The 18,357-nt window shown below is 36.1% G+C and overlaps 1 protein-coding gene across 2 annotated transcripts in view; it reads right to left on the reverse strand.

The window, feature by feature from the left end:
- Positions 1-2,476: 2,476 nt before the first annotated feature.
- Positions 2,477-18,357, reverse strand: part of LOC127455480 (serine/threonine-protein kinase D1-like) — a 60,817-nt gene continuing 44,936 nt past the window's right edge. The window contains exons 8-19 of one of the 2 annotated variants that reach the window (XM_051723410.1): positions 17,630-17,828; positions 16,748-16,871; positions 16,204-16,281; positions 15,672-15,957; positions 10,475-10,527; positions 9,976-10,048; positions 9,626-9,732; positions 9,314-9,475; positions 8,813-8,911; positions 7,848-8,115; positions 4,397-4,482; positions 2,477-3,538 (exon numbers count right to left, since the gene is read on the reverse strand). In XM_051723410.1, the coding sequence (XP_051579370.1) occupies positions 3,320-3,538; positions 4,397-4,482; positions 7,848-8,115; positions 8,813-8,911; positions 9,314-9,475; positions 9,626-9,732; positions 9,976-10,048; positions 10,475-10,527; positions 15,672-15,957; positions 16,204-16,281; positions 16,748-16,871; positions 17,630-17,828 (1,754 nt within the window). In that variant the 3' untranslated portion in view covers positions 2,477-3,319. The remainder of the gene's footprint in view (positions 3,539-4,396; positions 4,483-7,847; positions 8,116-8,812; positions 8,912-9,313; positions 9,476-9,625; positions 9,733-9,975; positions 10,049-10,474; positions 10,528-15,671; positions 15,958-16,203; positions 16,282-16,747; positions 16,872-17,629; positions 17,829-18,357) is intronic. The other variant, XM_051723411.1, reaches the window with a different exon arrangement.

The raw sequence follows: 18,357 nt of genomic DNA on the forward strand, positions 1-18,357 counted from the left end.
AAACACTATGTTCAAAACATAAATGCATTTATTTTTAGATTCTTAAAAGGTATACGCTATGTATTGTTTACAATGAAACGTCCACAAAGAGAGGAAGTAACAAAGCCTACTCAATTGTGACTCATTTGTCATTTATTCGGCTAATTTTTTACACCGTCTGGTTACATGTTTTCTGCTCAACACGGAATCGGGAAAATATTTGCGTGTTTTGTCTGACAGAACCAAATAATTCAGAGGTGAGAAACTATTATATTTGTTTTCCTTTTGGTGAAATTGTCTGCGCCAACGCAAGCCAGAATGAAGAAAAATGGAGTTACTACGGCAACAGTCCTTTCAGGATACATCTCCGTTTCTTTCCTTTTTTCTTCTTCTTCTCCAAAATATGCAATGGCAGAACATATGGTTACTCTCTGTCAAAGCTGTGATTCTTCATTTGCATACTAACTATTTTCCAAGTACACATTCCCTCGAAAACATGTGCAACTGCAGCAAGCTACATATTAAATGGAGAGAGAAAAAGAAAATGTGTTAATAAGAAATCTGCTATGGCATAGTTAATGCAATTGCAATGATATTATATCGCCCTTCTTGCAGGAAATACATTTGTATTAAATATCGTTGTGTTAGTGTATTTGTTTCTCAATTGCTTTTATTTCTGGTAAATTCATGCAATAAAAAGCGCATAGCCTATTTACATTTGTTGAAGAGAAAATACTGAAATTCTTTATTTTGAAGACGGTGGACACTGTCACCCTACTGAAATATTTTACGAATTAAATTCGTAGACAAGATAAATTTTTTTTAATGATCGTTTAAAGTTAAATGTAGTTTAATGTGGCTTACTCACCTTCACTTATCGTAAATAGGACTGTAGTTACATTTATTTTCATTATTAGTCAATTATATTTTAGCTTAAACGGCTGAACTGAAAACAGAATAAAACAACACAATGACAACGTTTAAACAACACAACGAACGTGCTAATTCTAACAGGAATCTCGCCAATATCATTTATTAATATATTTTAATTTTTATTTCATTTTAACCTGTTGATTTTGTAATGTTAATATTATTGATAATAATAATTATTATTATTTGCTATTAAAAATAATAAATTGTTTTTCTATGATAATAATATGGCTATTTAACAATGTGTAAACCTAGAATTCAAACGAATTTCTTAATTTTGGTTTGTAAAATAAATATGACTCTTTATTCATACAGTTATTTTTATTTTTATAATTAAAAGTTTTAGTCGTGTAACGCCTGCACCATTGGCGCTATTCTACATCTATTGTTGGGAGGAGTTTGGATGAGAGAGAGAAAAAACAGACTCAAATCATGCGTAACTCGATAGACAGCCCATCTGTAAGATTGTTCCCTTTCTTTCAGTATGAGCTCGTCATCTCTTCAGATCTGTCCAAGTCCAGGAATAGACTGGTGGCGTTGTGCAAATGATTCATAAAGATTGACTGGTGTTTCAGAATGGCGTGTTTGCGAATTAAATGAGTTTGCTTAAAAATTAAATAAAGAAACAATATATGCAACAAATAAATAGCTAGCTAAGTAACAACTAACTAAATAAATAAATAAATAGGTTTCCAATCACAGTTCAAGGTTTTATGAGACAGATACTGAAAATTCAAAAGTGTTTGAAAATCTTTTTCAATAATTAAAACTTCTCAGAGTTATACAAACATTTAGTAGGCCTACATTCTACTAAATATCAGCGCCATATTTAATTTATGGCGGGAATGAAAACGAGGCTGTGAGGGATAGCGCTCTTTAATTGCGTGCACTGAAAAAATTAAGTTTTTATTTATTTTTATTGTATTTATTTTTTGCTCTGCTGAATGTTTTTGAAAGATGTATTTTCATTGTTTCGACAGTTGAACGATCAAAACCATTTTTAACAACTGTCCTTCTCTTCCTCACAGCCATGTTTACATTCCTGTCAAAAATTCAATATGGCGCTTCTCTGAATAAGGCCAGGTGTATTACATTCCTTGCTTTCGTTTTTCCAACATGACAGTCACTATTTTTAAGTTTGTTAATTTCCATTAGACGTCTATAAAATAATAATAATAATAAAATAATAATAATAATAATAATAATAATTCAGGCTTTAACGCTGCATAAGCATACACCGCCATCCGTCGATTAGGAACCACTCTTAAGGGCACGCGTGACCCGATGGCAGATAACACCTACTGGATATAATGACAAACCAGCAGCATCCAGCCAGAAGCACGTTCACATACAGAGCCCTAAAGTCCACAATATATGCGTATACCCACTGCTTGCTGCTTCATCACTCATCTTTCACTTTCCAGAATTCCATCCAGTGGCTAGCACACATTCCAGCCCATAAATAAATACCTAATTAACAAAATAACAAAATATTTATGGCAAAAACATTTAATCAGCCTTTTTAGACAGAACTGCAGGTGAGCACATAATTATACAGAGAAGTGTATTACACTTCATATCTTCACTTAAAGGGAACATTAAAGAAACACACTGACAAATCTGTCATGATTAGAACACGATACTATATGCGTACCGAATGTACTTTTATTCCAACATCTCTGATGAAAGCAAAAGGGAAATGTCTTTAGTCCACAGGCATTGTTGCTTTGCAGTTTTGAAATTGCACAGAACACTCAAATAACCAACCCCTCAAAGTACCCACACACACACACACACACACACACACACATACTAAATTCATAAGCAAATCAACACAAAACCACAAAAGCTATACAGTAAATGTGCTCTGCTATATGACTGTCAAGTTTTTACTGCTGATGCACTGATGTCATCGCAAAATCATAGATGTATTAACCAACTTAAGCAGAATAATTTTCCAAGACTTTATAAGTAAATCTGATAACACATTCCTCATATATTATGACTTTTAGTGAGTTATACAAACAATACTACTGCTACAGTGTTTCTGCACTGTGTAATGCCCGGTAATGGCAAAAATGAAAAAGAGATAATACTGAATTTGAGGTGGCTGGTAAAAACAAAATGTAAGTGAACTTTGATCAGAGGACAAAGTTTGGGTTCAGATTTGTTATATATTTGGCTATGATGGTTTTGTATGGCTAGGTTGGCTTTTGTGGTTTAGGCACTGTGTGTTTAGTGAAATTTGTGCTTGATCTTTTGCGTAATGTTAAATAAAATTGTGTTAACCAGGCATTATGCAGTACTTTTGTTTGGAGTTGTCAAGGCATTTACAGTTGACTGCAGTGTTGATTTGGTAGTATACAGTTGGCTTGATTTCCGTTGTGCCCTTAAAGAGATAGGCAGCAATTTACAGCACACTGACTCTGTCGCTGAGCATGCTCATCATAGCCTCCTCAGACTCCGCCTCTTCACTTACTTCAGCATGGGGGTTGATTAAATGCGCTGGGTATTGAAGGCCATTTTGCTCTGCAAAATGCTCCCAGCGCAAATCATCGCTTTCATGGGTGATATATCTCTCCCGCATTTTGCACTCCAAAGTCCGCAGGTCAAGCCACATTTGGTAGTCCTGTCATAACAATATATCTTTAGCGATCAAAAGCATTCCATGAACAACAATAAAAAAAAAAAAGTGCAATTACAGCCCCATTTATCAACCCTAAAGTTGTCATTACTAGAAATAGTTAAGTATTACATGAAATGTCAGGTTTTGGGCTCACACTCAAATATTTAAGTTAAGTGAACTTATTTATCTTAAGAAATCCATAGACTTAAAATTTTAAGTGTTAATAACTCAAACATTTGAGTACAAAATTAAGGCTATGGGGAATACCCATAATGCTTTGCACCTGCATTATTTAATTATGTTTCCTCGGTCAAAGTTATGGAGGCATTTCAATAGTTGTAATTAAGAACTTATAGAGGTTTTAGCTCTTTCGTGTGATGTCACCATTATGGTGATCAGTGTCCCATTTGGTCAAGTTGGACCCTGTTGTCTCTAATTCTCTTTGTGCATGTGCAGTTAAAGTGCAGGTATATATACATTTCTTTGGAGAATGAAGTTTATTTAACGACTGACATAAAATAAAATCTTTATTTGAGCTGTGCTATTGTTTGATCTAAAATTGAATCAATTCAATTAAAATGATTACGAACAGTACAAACAACAACATTTAAATAGCAAATCTGAGTTTAGTCTACTTGCATCTAGTTAAATTAACCTAAATAGTTAAGTTCATTCTATATGAACAACAAGTTAATTGAACTTAATTACATACGTTTTGAGACGACATTACTCAATTCAAAATGAAGAGTTTCAGTGACCACCTTCCAAGAGTTGCCTTATGAGACGTCAACAAAATGTTTTGTATATGTATATATCATAGTGACACCATTTCTGTTTTACATAGTGCATTATCATTCTAACCTGTAACCAGGGATGGCTGAGAGACTTGTCCACGCTGTAGCGCTTCCTCATTTTGACTTGCAGGAGGTTATTAATGAGGTCAATTGCTGGAACAACAAAACAGGTTGTCAGTGACCAGGTCATGGTGGAAACCTGAAGGATTTCGTGTCCAGAGGGATAATGAGCAAAACCAACATCATGTTAACATTATTTCAAGGGTCACAGATTTCTGAGGCTCACCAAAGTTTCTTAACCTTGAGGCCCCCACGCTTTAGTCCAAAGGATCGTTTGGCATTAATCACATGAATGGGTCGCAAAAAAATTGAGCACGCTCTCACCAATCTCTTTCTTTAACCCTCGCCCTTGCTTCTCTTTATCTTTTCTTTTCCCCTTTCCTTCTCTTTCACATCTCTCTCCCACATTAACACAGTTTACCATCAGCTTAGTAGTGGGGTAGTCACGCAAAGGTCACTACATGTTTTTTTTGTTGTTTTTTTTATATCGGGGAAAAATAGACTCCTCTTGATATAGATTATGTACTGTCAGAAAGGGACATTTTTTTCATTCAATTATACTAAAAATTTGCAAACATAAATATATTCTACTTAAAGTTCAAACCGATACAAATTCTACTAAAAAGTTCTGTATAAAAGTATGTATTAAAATAATGTGTGTGCTGATATATATAGCATTTGCACTGCAATGAAAAATTATGTAACTTAATTTATACTGTATTTTGCCACTTGTGTTTTATAAAGCACTTTCGAGGCAAGTTCACTCTTTTTATGGAACATAATTATTTTCACTTCACAGTAAACAGGAACAAATTTAATTAAAATGGTTTTAAAAACAGACTGTAATTGTGAAAAATGGCAATATTGGATATCAAACAAACTATATAAATAAATAAAAGTGTATGTGATTAATTTGTTCCAATTGCCTGTGTTCTTAAGTAAGTAAAGTCTGGTCTGGTTCTTTAGCTATTTTAATGAGCAAGAAAGTGGGCATTAGTAGATAAACAGGGTCAAAGGTGAGGGCATCAACAATTTAGTTAAAGTAATGAGAATGAAGTTCAGTTCTATTTCTACAGATTGCATAACTCAGTGTTTCACTAACTTGCATCGCAGTGTATTTCTATACATAAATAAATCTAGGTGTCTTCACTACACATCATAAATGAATACAAATATAGCAGTACTGACAGTCCACCTGTAAATCTAATTTGGAAAGATTATATTTTAGTAAACAGGTCAAAACAAACATTTGATGTTGGGTTGACAAAGCCTTGACAAAAAAAAAAAAAAAAAAAAAGAAAGAAAAAAAGGGTAATTTAGAAATGTAAGTTTTAAGGTTTTATAAGTCATAGGGTAAGAATGACAGACAGAAAATACGTCAGACAGACAGACAGGTAAATATAAAGAAATTAAAGAAAGAGAGAGTTACGCAAAGCAGATTAAAGGCCTTGTGTGGGTTTAAATTAGAATGTTTGAATGAAGGAGTATTCCATTTGCCTGTTTGAACATTCTGGCAATGTAAGTAAACAGGATTTTTATTTGATTTTTATCAGCCACTATGCAAAAACTATAAATAAGTTTGAAAAGTCATAGCAGACCATTCCAGGACAGTCTAAAGGACTGTGCCGAGTTTGGTAGATGTAGCTTGAAAGCTCTAGGTGAAGTTAGTGTTAGAATTTTGGTTTGGTTAATGTTAGAATTTTGGTGTCGGTTTAGGGATTTTGGTAAAAAACCAAGTTTGTAAAATAACAGAACTTCGGTTTTGTCAAGCTAACATGATAAAAAGATAACCCTATTTTTACATTTATTGAGCACTGTGCCACATGTGATGTACAGTACACATACCATGCACTAAAGCAGTGGTTCTCAACTGGTTTTGCTACAGGACACATATTTTACATTAGATACAATGACCCAACACATTATCAAAGTTGTTTATCATACAAAAGTACACAAAAATGTCCTTAAAGCTGAAGTGTGTAACTTTTTCTGTGCTAAAATACTTTCTCTTATTCCAGAATAATATGCAGAGACAATTGTAAGTCATTTGTAGGTTAATTTTCCCGAAAACTGTAAACACTCTTTGTGGCGCTATAAAAATTCCTCTGTTTGTTCTGAGCATCCTTTCCATACTGACACAACAATTGACTCAACCAATGGTGTGAGTTGGGGGTGGGACTATCTGTTTGTTTGATCTTTTTAGAAAGATGTTTGAAAACAAAATTTTATTTTTGCAATTCCTTTTGGTGGCGCTAGTGGTGCAGAATTTACACACTTCCGCTTTAACCTTTAAACGCATCCCTCGGGTCTTTAGAGAACCGGGACCTCATTTCACCCCCTGTACCTCATCCATTTTTGGAATTGTGCCCACACCTCTTTAGTATTCCTCAATCTCTTATAAATAGTGTAACACACACACACACACACACACACAAAAAGCCAAAACTGCAAAATAAATATATGGGGTCAATAGAGACCCTAGGGATGTAATAGTGTTTTTTTGCACTTCCATAAATTATATTTTTTTATGATTATTTAATATCTATACAAGTTTACTATCACAGGATATCTACTTCTTTGTATATTACAAGAGAAATGAGTACTATATACATACAAATAATTTATTGCTATTTCTTACTCAAGGTGGCGCTGTTGTTTCAGTGATTGAATTGATTTACATTTGACATTGCTATTTGATGAAGAAACAACATTGAAGTAAACTACAGCAAGTACAACACATGAACAGTATGATATGACTATTGAAATTATGTAAGTTGTGCATCTGTTTAGACTCAATATGTGCCTGAAAAAATCTATGTGTATCTTTTGTGAAGCTTATGTGTTATGTGTAGCTCAGTATGTGTTTGATAACCAGTTGCATCACTTGAAATTTCAGTGTGAAAGTAATGAATCCTGTTATTGATTTGTCCTGATTTGTTGCATTTTCTCTTTGATATATGAAAAATAAAACATCAAAATATATTTTATTTTATTATTTTTGAAATGTCTTGCAAATATTTTGAAATTTTACGCTATATGGGCATTTTGTAGATCCATTTTTGATAGATATGCGTGCCAGGTCTCTAAAGACCCGAATGTGTAAGAGTGTTTGGTGAAATTCCCATGCATTTAAGGGATAATATCAAACATTGAAATTGATTAATATTACCATGAACTGCATAGCCCCATCAATATGCAAAATTATTAACATTACTGAATAGATGAATTCAAAATTTGGTAAACAACTGCAGAAGCTAGCATCATTGCCATCAAATCAATGGGACACTTGTGGATGTGGATGTTTCTTATTCATTTTATTTTTAATTCTGTTGTTTATTTTTTATTTGAATTAGGCATTGTATTTCCCCTGCAATCCACAGCCCTATCAGAACAGACCCAACAGTTGAGAACCACTGTACTAAAGCTCACACAAGATCCCAGTTCACCCCAAAACATACCTTCTGGGGTCACTGTTTTCCAGGGGTTGGGTGGGTACATGAAATCAGCATTCTGGATTTGGTCATGGATGTCTTCATCCTCATTAAAGGGGAAAGTTCCACTGAGACTAACATAGACGATGACACCCACTGACCACATGTCCAGCGAGCGGTTGTAGCCTTTGTTCCGAAGCACCTCTGGGGCGAGGTACGCCGGTGTGCCTACTACCGAACGCCTGAAAGACTTCTCACCAATAATACGTGCAAAACCAAAATCACACAGCTTCACCTGCAAGATAAACCAATAAATAATGAGCATTACAATAAGCAGACACTGGGAGGAACTGGCTATTTTACTCTTGGCTAGGACTGAGATGCACAAAAGACCAAAATAATAACATCCTTTTTTCTCTTGCTAGCTTTTAACAGCACAGACTCTTTAATGATCAGTTGTCACAGTCTGAAGGAAAGTCAAGTGAAATTATCACCCAGTTGGATACGGTTACAATGTATCTCCTGCTGATCTACACTTTCCACTTTAAAACATTTGCTTAAGCAGAGCAACAAGCACCTGAGTGCATAAGAACCAAGCTCATACATTGACAACTCTAGTTCTGCCTCCACCTTTGCATCCTTTCTGGAAAATATTTGTAAATGACACAAAGTGATTTGTTTAGTATTCTGCTGAAATGTTTGGCTGTGCTCAAACAGTGAGTTATCTTTCTGCTTGAGAGCTTCCACAGACCGCTCGAGCAGTAGACAGAAGAAACAATGGGAGGATAATTTAGAAATCCTTCATTAGAATGTAGAGACACACACAACACCCTTGTGCCTCGAACACACCATGAGAATGCTATAATTACCATCTTTTATTCTTGTACATTTACAAAAACAGATCCATTTATGTTAGTTTTGTTTGGCCTCAATTCATTCAGATATTTCCTTTCTATTGTTGTCGCTTCGTGTTCTGTAAAGATTTTACTCACTTGTGGAAAAGAGTCGGCCGAGGCTAACAAAACATTCTCAGGCTTGAGGTCACAGTGAACAATGTTTTTGAAGTGAAGGTGACGAAGAGCGACAAGAATCTGGGAAAGGAGTGGAACATAATTATTGTAACAAGAAAAGAAAAAAAAACACATCCAAAAACAAAGCTCTAGCTGTACCATTTAGGTTTAGCTTGAAATATTGAAATGTGTTATTAAAGTGAAATTTGCCATTGTTAGGGGCTGTTCTCACTGAGCGCATTTTTAAATCCGTCTACGATGTAAACAGGTGCTAGATGGACGTATTTGTCCGTAGCTGTTTTTTCAGCTTTTAGACACTGTGTCAAGTTAAAAAAGAACTTAAAAACGCATCTCAAGATATCTACATTCTGTTTCTTGTTTCTTCCGCTGCATCTAGCTTTTTTTTTTGCGCCATAATGCGTTTGGTCTGAACAGCCCGTTACACTGGAGTCAGTGGCAAGATACAGTGCCTTTGAGATGTACCTGCGTAACGAGAAACTTGGTGATGCGTTCTGGCAGCCTCCCCTTCTCACTTGACAGTATCATCTCCAGCATGTCACCATGGAGCTTTTCCATGACAACAAAAACACGCTCCGGTGTCTCAAACATGCACTCAAGGTTGACAATGCCAGGATGGTGGAGGTTCTGCATAAAATGACATCTATATTTAATTTGCATATAAAATCCATTTTTGTCCATTTAAAAATAATGATTTCCTCTCGAGGACCATAATAATATATTACAACATTAAACACACAACAGTCTTTGTATTGTGTACGTTGTTTGTGTGTTTACCTGCAGAATGGCAACCTCATTGCGCAGCTGGCTCTCCTGCTTGGTGGGAAAGCGCAGCTTATCTATGATTTTGATGGCAACATCCCTGCCTGTTTTCCTGTGTTTTCCTGCATTTACCAAAAACAATTATCTTAACTGTGGTGTGCATTCTTTTCATTTAATTATTAGATGTGAATAGAGGGACAGCATGGGTCTATATATGTATATCTTATAAATATGTTAATTTGCTATATAAATATAGCAAAATACATATTATGTATCAGATTCATCAACACCAGCACACTTTTAGTATAGACTCCAAAATATTTCCTCATCAGAAATGTCTCCCTGCAAATAAACTGTTACATTACCTCCATAGACAATGCCAAATTGCCCTGAGCCAAGTACTTCATCGGGAAAAATCTGATACACTGTGCTAATATCCTGTAAGAAAAACAGATAAAAATGTAAGAGTATGTGCCAAAATGGGTTTCTCCCAAAGCTCAGAAGAACTGCTTGATACTTCAAATTTCTCCTGATCCAGTCTTTTCATTTTGTATTGTAACAATGCCTGAATTCAGACCAGTAGCCTAAAGAGCTATTTCCACGTCTCACTAGGACTGTGTCAGAAAGACTCAAGTAACCATGGCAACCCCATGGTCGAGCAGGTAATCAAAATAATCTCCAACAGAGGCATTGTGTGTTTATACGACATTGGAACTCAAGGTTGCAGGTATAGACAAGCTGGCAGGAACACTGAGCTCTTAAACATAAAAACAAAGCTTGATATAAGAAGACTAAAGAATATGATATATTCATCTTCAAATACGAGAAGAAAAGAAAATTCTATGCAACAGCATAAATATTTACCACATTCTCCTGGATCTGGCAGTTGGATACAGAGATGCTAATGGAGACCTCTTCTGTTGGGGTGGAAAACACACTTTTGTCTCTATTTGGATGAAACCACCAAGAACACTATTTATCATTATAAGTACATAAAAATTATTTCATTTTTTGTCTTATTGATGATCAAGGGCATAATAAAAAATAAAAAAATGTAAAATTGAATACATATATGCTGTTCATTCTGCTTATTGTGTAATACATATCCATATAATAGTCCAAAAAAAAACAAACAATGCATATATTTCACTGATATACTGTATTCACCTTATGCGCTAGAGAAACTAGCACGCAGCCATTTTGAAAATGTTGTCTTTGATCTTCCGGTCTAGCGGTTCTATATAGATATCTGCGGTGTTGATGTCTAAGTGTCATTAGCTAGCGAAGTGGATTTACAGGTTGTAGAGTTTCCAAAATGTATCATGAGTATTTTAAAGCATCCAGGGGATGTCATAACACTGGAAGCAGAGCGGGAAGATTTTAAAACAAGAATACTTCATTCATAAATACACAAAATCTTACCTTCACACTGTGGGTTTACTGATATGCCTCTGTGCTCATTAAACTCCAAGAAACAACACAAAGTCATTAAAAATATCTCTGTATGACACCTCTGACCATCTTCTCGTGTCATTCACCCATCATGTTACAGTTAAGGTGAGCAGATTTTTTGAGTGTTATACCCGGAAGGGGTGCTGCTATATTAATCCACACACACACACACACACACACACACACACACACACACACACACACACACACACACACACACACATTGGTGCGGCTATCCTTATGAGGACTCTCCATGGACATAATGATTGTTATACTATACGAACTATCGATTCTATCCCCTAACCCTACTCCTAACTCTCACAAAAAAGTTTCTGCATTTTTACATTTTCAAAAAAATATTGTTCAGTATGTTTTTTAAAAGCGATTTTAATTATGGGAACACTAGAAATGTCCTTATAAACCACATTTATAGCATAATACCCTTGTAATTACCAGTTTGTAACCTAAAAACAATTTACTCATAAACTACCCAAACCCACACACTCACACACACAATGTACATTTTATTTTATATTGTGCTTACAACTATTTTAATCACATTTAAGCCTCTTAAAAATGTGGGGTGAATAATTAAATTTAAAAAGTACAAATTATTTCCCTAAATGTCATGAACTTGCATGTAAAATAATACCAGCTGTCCTGTTTGAAATTTCATGTCACCTAAGTCACTTTAACACAAATTAACAAGTTGAAATCCTGAAGAATTAAGCAGAATTACACTTATAACAATTAAAAGCTTTTGAAAAAGTGCTGTGTCATAGCTGTCTGAATGTCATTTGCCAGGTCCAATTTACCTCTGCGGGTGTCGGTAAAAAGAAAATTTTACAGTGACAGAAAAAACACCTCACGAGGATTTTTCACGTAGTGAAGGGGTGGTGTAGACTCACCATCAACACTTGGTGAAAAATACTTTCCGTGTTCTCACACGTAATTCATTTTAATTGACTCTTTTCAGTAGATTCAATACAAACAGGAAGTTAGATGACAAAATTCAGAAGAGCGGGGCTGAAGGTGAATACCGTATATAGAACTGGATCGCTCTTGCAACGGTAAACTGCTAGCAGGAGGTGAAGCCACCGGAAGTGTTCAAGCGGCCATCTTAGTATGCCCAACCTCTCATAGATCGTCAGTGACTGACAGAAGAAAACACCCCCGTTTCACCATCTCCGACCTGCAGACACGACAGTTGCATTTCGCCATCTAGTGACAATCATGTTTAATGTTTAATTTGCACGTTATGGATAATATTCGTTAAGAAGGAGAAGATATATGCGGATCGCGATGTCAGAGTATTCACCTGCCCTGGTGTTCAGTCTACCAGTGCAGTACAACGATCACCAAAGGGATTTGCTTGTTTTCCTATTGAAGTGCTCTCTGTAGTCATACTTGGATACATGTCATAAATACATGTTTGTTTGCCATTTAAATCTAGCATATCAGTTTAATTTTAACCAGCTTTGCTTTGCATCTCAGTGCCCACTACGCGTGTGATAGCATTAAGAGCGTGCGCTCTTATTGAAGTGACAGGGAGAGTAAGGCACTTTTTAATGAAAACATAAATCAACTCTGAAAAGTGCTGGCTCAGCGGTTAAGGCTCTGGGTTACTGACCAGAAGGTTGGGGGTTCAAGTCCCAGTACTGCCAAGATGCCACTGTTGGGCCCTTGAGCAAGGCCCTTGACCCTAACTGCTTCAGGGGTGCTGTATCATGGCTGACCCCAGTTTAGCTGGGATATGTGAAAAAATATGCACTTGTAGATGCAAGATTTTAGATATAAAATGACTAATGTCTACTCGCTGAAATTAGATGATTTCCTATTAAGTCAACAGGGACATTGGAATGTTTGGGCATAGCAATATGGCGGCGCAGTGGCTTCACTGTTATGACGTCATGAGCAATCTAGTTCTATATATATATATATATATATATATATATATATATATATATATATATATATATATATATATATATCAGTAATACATTTTCTAGCCAATATTTCTAAAAGGCATAGTTGTTTCCCCCTAAGATCATTCTAAGGGGCGAATTCACCAAACCAATGCGCCACTTTTGTATGTAGTATTTCAGCGCAAAACCCTGCTTCTTATTAACTAACCATCCGCAATCCAGTTTGAGCATGGACTAAATATGCTGAAATAGCACTGTGCTGTAAATAGTGTAAATAAATTAATTTATTGTCTTTTCATCACAAACACACATCCTTTGTCAGTAAATTAGGCTTATTTTAGATTCCGCTTTGTTCACAAAACTGTTAACTTTGTGCTAATACTGTCCACGGAAAGCAGGCATTAAAGTGAATTTTATTTTAGAGAGATATTTATGTACATCCTCTATTGATCATGCCATCAAATGATGAATTAGTATCAAATAATGGAAAAGTGCATTATAACCGGTCCAGGCACAAATCAAGATGCGTGGTGCAGTCGAGCGTACTTTCGTCATTTTAAAGGTGCACACAGTAATTTTTTGCAAATTGCTAAACCTTTGAACAGAAAGAAATAATATGTTATAATATAAATTAGTGCTGTGAGTCGATTAAAATGTTTAATCGTGATTAATCACATAATTTTTCATAGTTAATCGTGATTAATCACAGATTTTGAAAGTGCTGAAATTTGACTATAAATATACTCATTTTCCTGTCAAAATGCATTTATTTCCTTCTTAGGAAAGAAAAAAAAAACAATATGTAACAATATAATTCTTTATTAAAGTCTTCCAGTATAAAGATAGAAATGGTCTAAAATAGCACCAATTCAAGTCATATTAAATGATTCACAAAGTCTAAATGGGAGTTTGACTAATTGAATGAACTAGTCTCCCCAAAGGTTGCATATTCATTGCAATGGGCATTAAATCTCAAAAATTCTCTGTAACAGTTCAAGGACTGGGCGACGCTGTCCGCTCCTTTGGCGGATGGCATTGGCAAGGACTCTGCGACAGCGTATCCCTCCTCCCTCCCGGGTTTCGGCACCACTGTAATTGTTCAAGGTCGGGCAAGGAGGAGGCAGGAACCGGCTGAACAGTAAACATAAAGTTTAATCATAAACTTAACTTAAAACAAACATAAACAAACACAGACACACATGCAATGCGGCCGTGTGCGTCTCTCTCACTCCTGAACTGGCGTCTCTGGCCCCCGATCTCACTCTCCCACTGATCCACTGATTCAGTGCCGGCCGTGCACCCTCATGGTCCGGCCACACCCTCCACCTCATCATACTCTCTTCCTCCACAAGATTAATAAGCCGGCAGACTGTGGATATCCACTTTGTTACAGCAATCGTGAAGCTGCATTCATGATTCGCGTCAGAGAGTCAAAGCCAGCATCAAGCACCACTTTGAACTCCACATGAAAAGCACTTGCAGACAAAAACATCTTATTCTGCATTTTAGTGATAGTTAAGACTTGAGGTGCATCTGTGGGAATTAAAATGCGTCTTACTTAGGCTGAAAAATACTTTATGTCTGTCACAATTTCCATCTAGGCTTGTTTTGTACATCAAATAGTGTTAAGAGGTCCTTTCCTCATCACTTTATTACTGACAGTGAATCACTGCTGTGTGTGTTTGTGGTGTGTGCGTCAGTGTAATGACTCTGTGCGGACACATCACAAAAATTCTTCCCTTCCAACCAGTGTTTATGCTGGTTTTTGTTGTATTAATGGTAAATACCTTAATCGCGATTAAGAAAAAATGCATTAAACTTTTTAATTAATCACATGCGTTAACACGTTAATTTTGACATCTCTAATATAAATATTTTTGGAAATAAGGTTTTAAATTATGCACACTCACATGAGATCATATTAGTCTTAAGGCTTGGTCACATCTACCTTTGAAAAGAAAAAAATTCACAAGGGAAATACTGTGCAATCATCTCAGTGGAAATCCGCCTGATGGAACTCCATTAGCAAATCATTTTAGTATGCAAATTTCCTGTGTGGTTGAAGTTTGGTGACCTTTGACGGGTGAATTTGCAGTGTTGACTAATAGGAAGTTGACCTCTGTGTGGGCAGTCCTTCTTACATAACTACACTGAATATTCACAATGGACAAGGAAATCATTTTAGCGGTGAGTTTCTCTGGAATTTAATTCTCCCTGAGAATAAAGTGCAGCATAAAAAAAGAGGCTGCTGCTTGGCAAGTAGTTTTTGCAGGTTTCACACACGTTAATGAGAACCGCTATATTGAGATCATATTACCAGCCGAATATTACTTGCTTTATCTTCATGATTGCTTTCAAAATTCACAATTATTAATTAAAATTGTGTGATGCAGCATCTATGCTGCTAGGTGTCAGCGCAACATAAACACAAATTTTACTTAGTGCACCTTTAAAGAGCCGATTAAAATACTTGGATCACTACGCCAGATCATGGTAGTCTGCTGCCTCCACAACCTATAGTAGCACTCAGAAACAACCCGCAAAGTGAGGAATTGCTCAATGCATAATTCCTTTAGTGAATCAGGTGCTAAAACAATGCAGACAGCATGTGCAAATAAATGACGCTATCAGCGTAGTGAATTCCCTGCTATGAGCCCCTAAATGTTTCACCATGAATTTCATACTGTGGTAGCTGTGATGGCTGCCGTGAGATATGCCCTTGGCAATGACAGGCATAAGTGCATGCTGGATGGCCATCTCCCACATGCGGGCCACGTCCTGTCCCACACCGCTAACAAGCACACTGCTTCCGTAGCCCAATGTTCCCCCGTTGGCTCGGGCCAGATTCTCTCCTACATAGTACACCAGAGATGCTGTTGCAATCTCAAAGCAATGCGGGTTGGCACCCTCAGGGAGAAGGTTGAATGTTTTAGCTGGTTCCAAAGACAGCACCTCAGATAAGGGAATTTCCTGTTGGAGAGGGTTATAAGGTCTTATCTGTAAACTGAAACCTGAATTATATTGCAGAGACATGTATCTGGATTTGATGTTTGCAGTGATCCATGAAACCTATCAAGATGAACTATTAACATTATCAAAAGAAATAATAAGAACCCTCTAAATACTTCTTAGATTGATTTGTTGATATGAGTTTCAGTTGTTTGTCAAGTTGAGTATGTGATCTCACCTTTAAATTCATGGTGTACTCTAACTTACCTTGTAGTATTTGCTTCCAGTGTCATTCTGAAAGAGGGTAATACACTTGCTGTCCAGTCGCCAGTAATGTCTCTTACGCTAGTGGGAGAGAACAGAAATGATTGCTTATTTTACCTATTGTTCAGAATACACTCTTGACTCTAGGCATAGCCTAGAAAGTTCTCATGATAATTCACATGTTAAAAAGGACAGTTAACTCAAAATGTATACATTTTGTCATCACTCAATCACATTTATGTCGTATGTCACACACCAGTATGACTTTCTTCACACAAAAGGAGATGTTAGGCAGAATGTTAGTATCCGGCAGCCTCAGTCACCATTCACTTTCATTTTATGAAAAAAAGGGGCAATGAAAGTGAATTGTGACCGAGGCTAACATGTTGCCCAACATTTCCTTTTGTGTTCCATTTTCTTTTGTGTCCATATGGGTTTAGAACAACATGAGGCTGTGTAAATGATGAAAGAATTTTCATTTTGGGTGAACTATCCCTTTAATTAATATTTTATTGTAAGGTTTATCTGGTAGAAACACACCACATACCAGTGTGTCTTTGCTGGTGAAGTGCACAAGCCAGCCTTCTTTCATAACATTGCTGCTTTTCCTCTTAGTGTGTTTAACAGACTGAACCACCCGCATAAGTGGGATGTTGTTGCTGGTGGAAGGGCTTAAAAACACATTGACATGTCAAAATCTTCTAGGAAAATGTCAATTGCAGGTCAAATACTTCTTCATAGCATTAGAATACTCATACTATTTATTTCCTTTCTGGGAGAGTTCACCCAAAAATGTATATCCAGTCATCATTTACTCACCCTCATGTTGTTCCAAACCCATTTATTTCTTCCAAGGAACACAAAAGTAAATGTTAGGCAGAATATTAATCTCAGTCACCATTCACTCTCATTGCATCTTTTTTTTTTTTTTCATTTAATGAAAATCAGTGGTGACAGAGTCATTCTGCCTAACATCTCCTTTTAGTCAGAACATGGAACAACATGAGGGTGAGTAAATTATGACAGGATTTCCATTTTTGGGTGAACTATCCCTCCACTTTCATAAGGATATTACAATAAGTTTTAACCCAAATTATTACCAGTTACACACCAAGACTAAAAATAAATAAATGTGTTTAATTGCTGTTGTTTTTAGTGCTTGCATTTTTTCTGTTTGGAAATACATTTTATATATTTGTCAATATTTGAGGTATTAACTGTAGGTATCTCGTCTAAATGTCCATGTCACCTACTCAGAATAAACAAGTCAATCTGTAGTAATTATTTTTGCATTTTAACAAATTTGTTCTATGCAGTCATTGACTGAGACAACAAGTGGGTGAGTGTTATTGAATTTTGGACTAATGTCAACTAATTGTGCTTTTTGTTGGTTTGGTTTATTGTGCTTCTAGAAGTGATGAGGAGCTACCTGATGATTCTGTTGGATTCATCTGGGTCTTGGTCCTGGAAATCTCCAAACTCACCATGTCCAGCTTCCAAAAGGCCAGCAGAGTCACCTACTAGGGATTCCTCCATATCATCTATGAGTGAACCATGTCTCTCCCTGTCATGGTCATCGCAGCCCTCCTCCATGACCACATCTGATTCAGCACCAGGACTCAACAAATCTATGAACCAAAAGAAGAAAGGGTTTGGAGAGAAGAGAGGAATGAATAAGAAAAGAAAGCAAAGCAAGTCACATGATGTGCAAAAAAGCTGTCAATTTAACACCCTAGAAAGCAGAACTTGAAAATGAACATTTTAAAATTTCCATATAGAAAAGTAAAGAGTACTGATATTGATAATTATACTTTTATATTATATTATATTATATTATATTATATTATATTATATTATATGAGAGCCCAATTTAACTCAGTTATTATGCTTGCTTACATTGGCATCAGATTTTATCCTAATTTTATTATTGTACAGAAAGTAAATTTCCAAATTTACTTGGTGGTGTGGTGGACTAAAGCACTGAACTGGTAAGCAAAAGGTTGTTGGTTCAATCCCCACAGCCACCACCATTGTGTCCTTGAGCAAGGCACTTAACTCCAGGTTGCTCCAGGGGGATTGTCCCTGTAATAAGGGCACTGTAAGTTGCTTTGGATAAAAGCATCTGCCAAATGCATAAATGTAAATCTCTAAAATGAT

The sequence above is a fragment of the Myxocyprinus asiaticus genome, chromosome 17 (genome assembly GCF_019703515.2).
Source record: "Myxocyprinus asiaticus isolate MX2 ecotype Aquarium Trade chromosome 17, UBuf_Myxa_2, whole genome shotgun sequence".
NCBI classification, from domain to species: Eukaryota; Metazoa; Chordata; class Actinopteri; order Cypriniformes; family Catostomidae; genus Myxocyprinus; species Myxocyprinus asiaticus.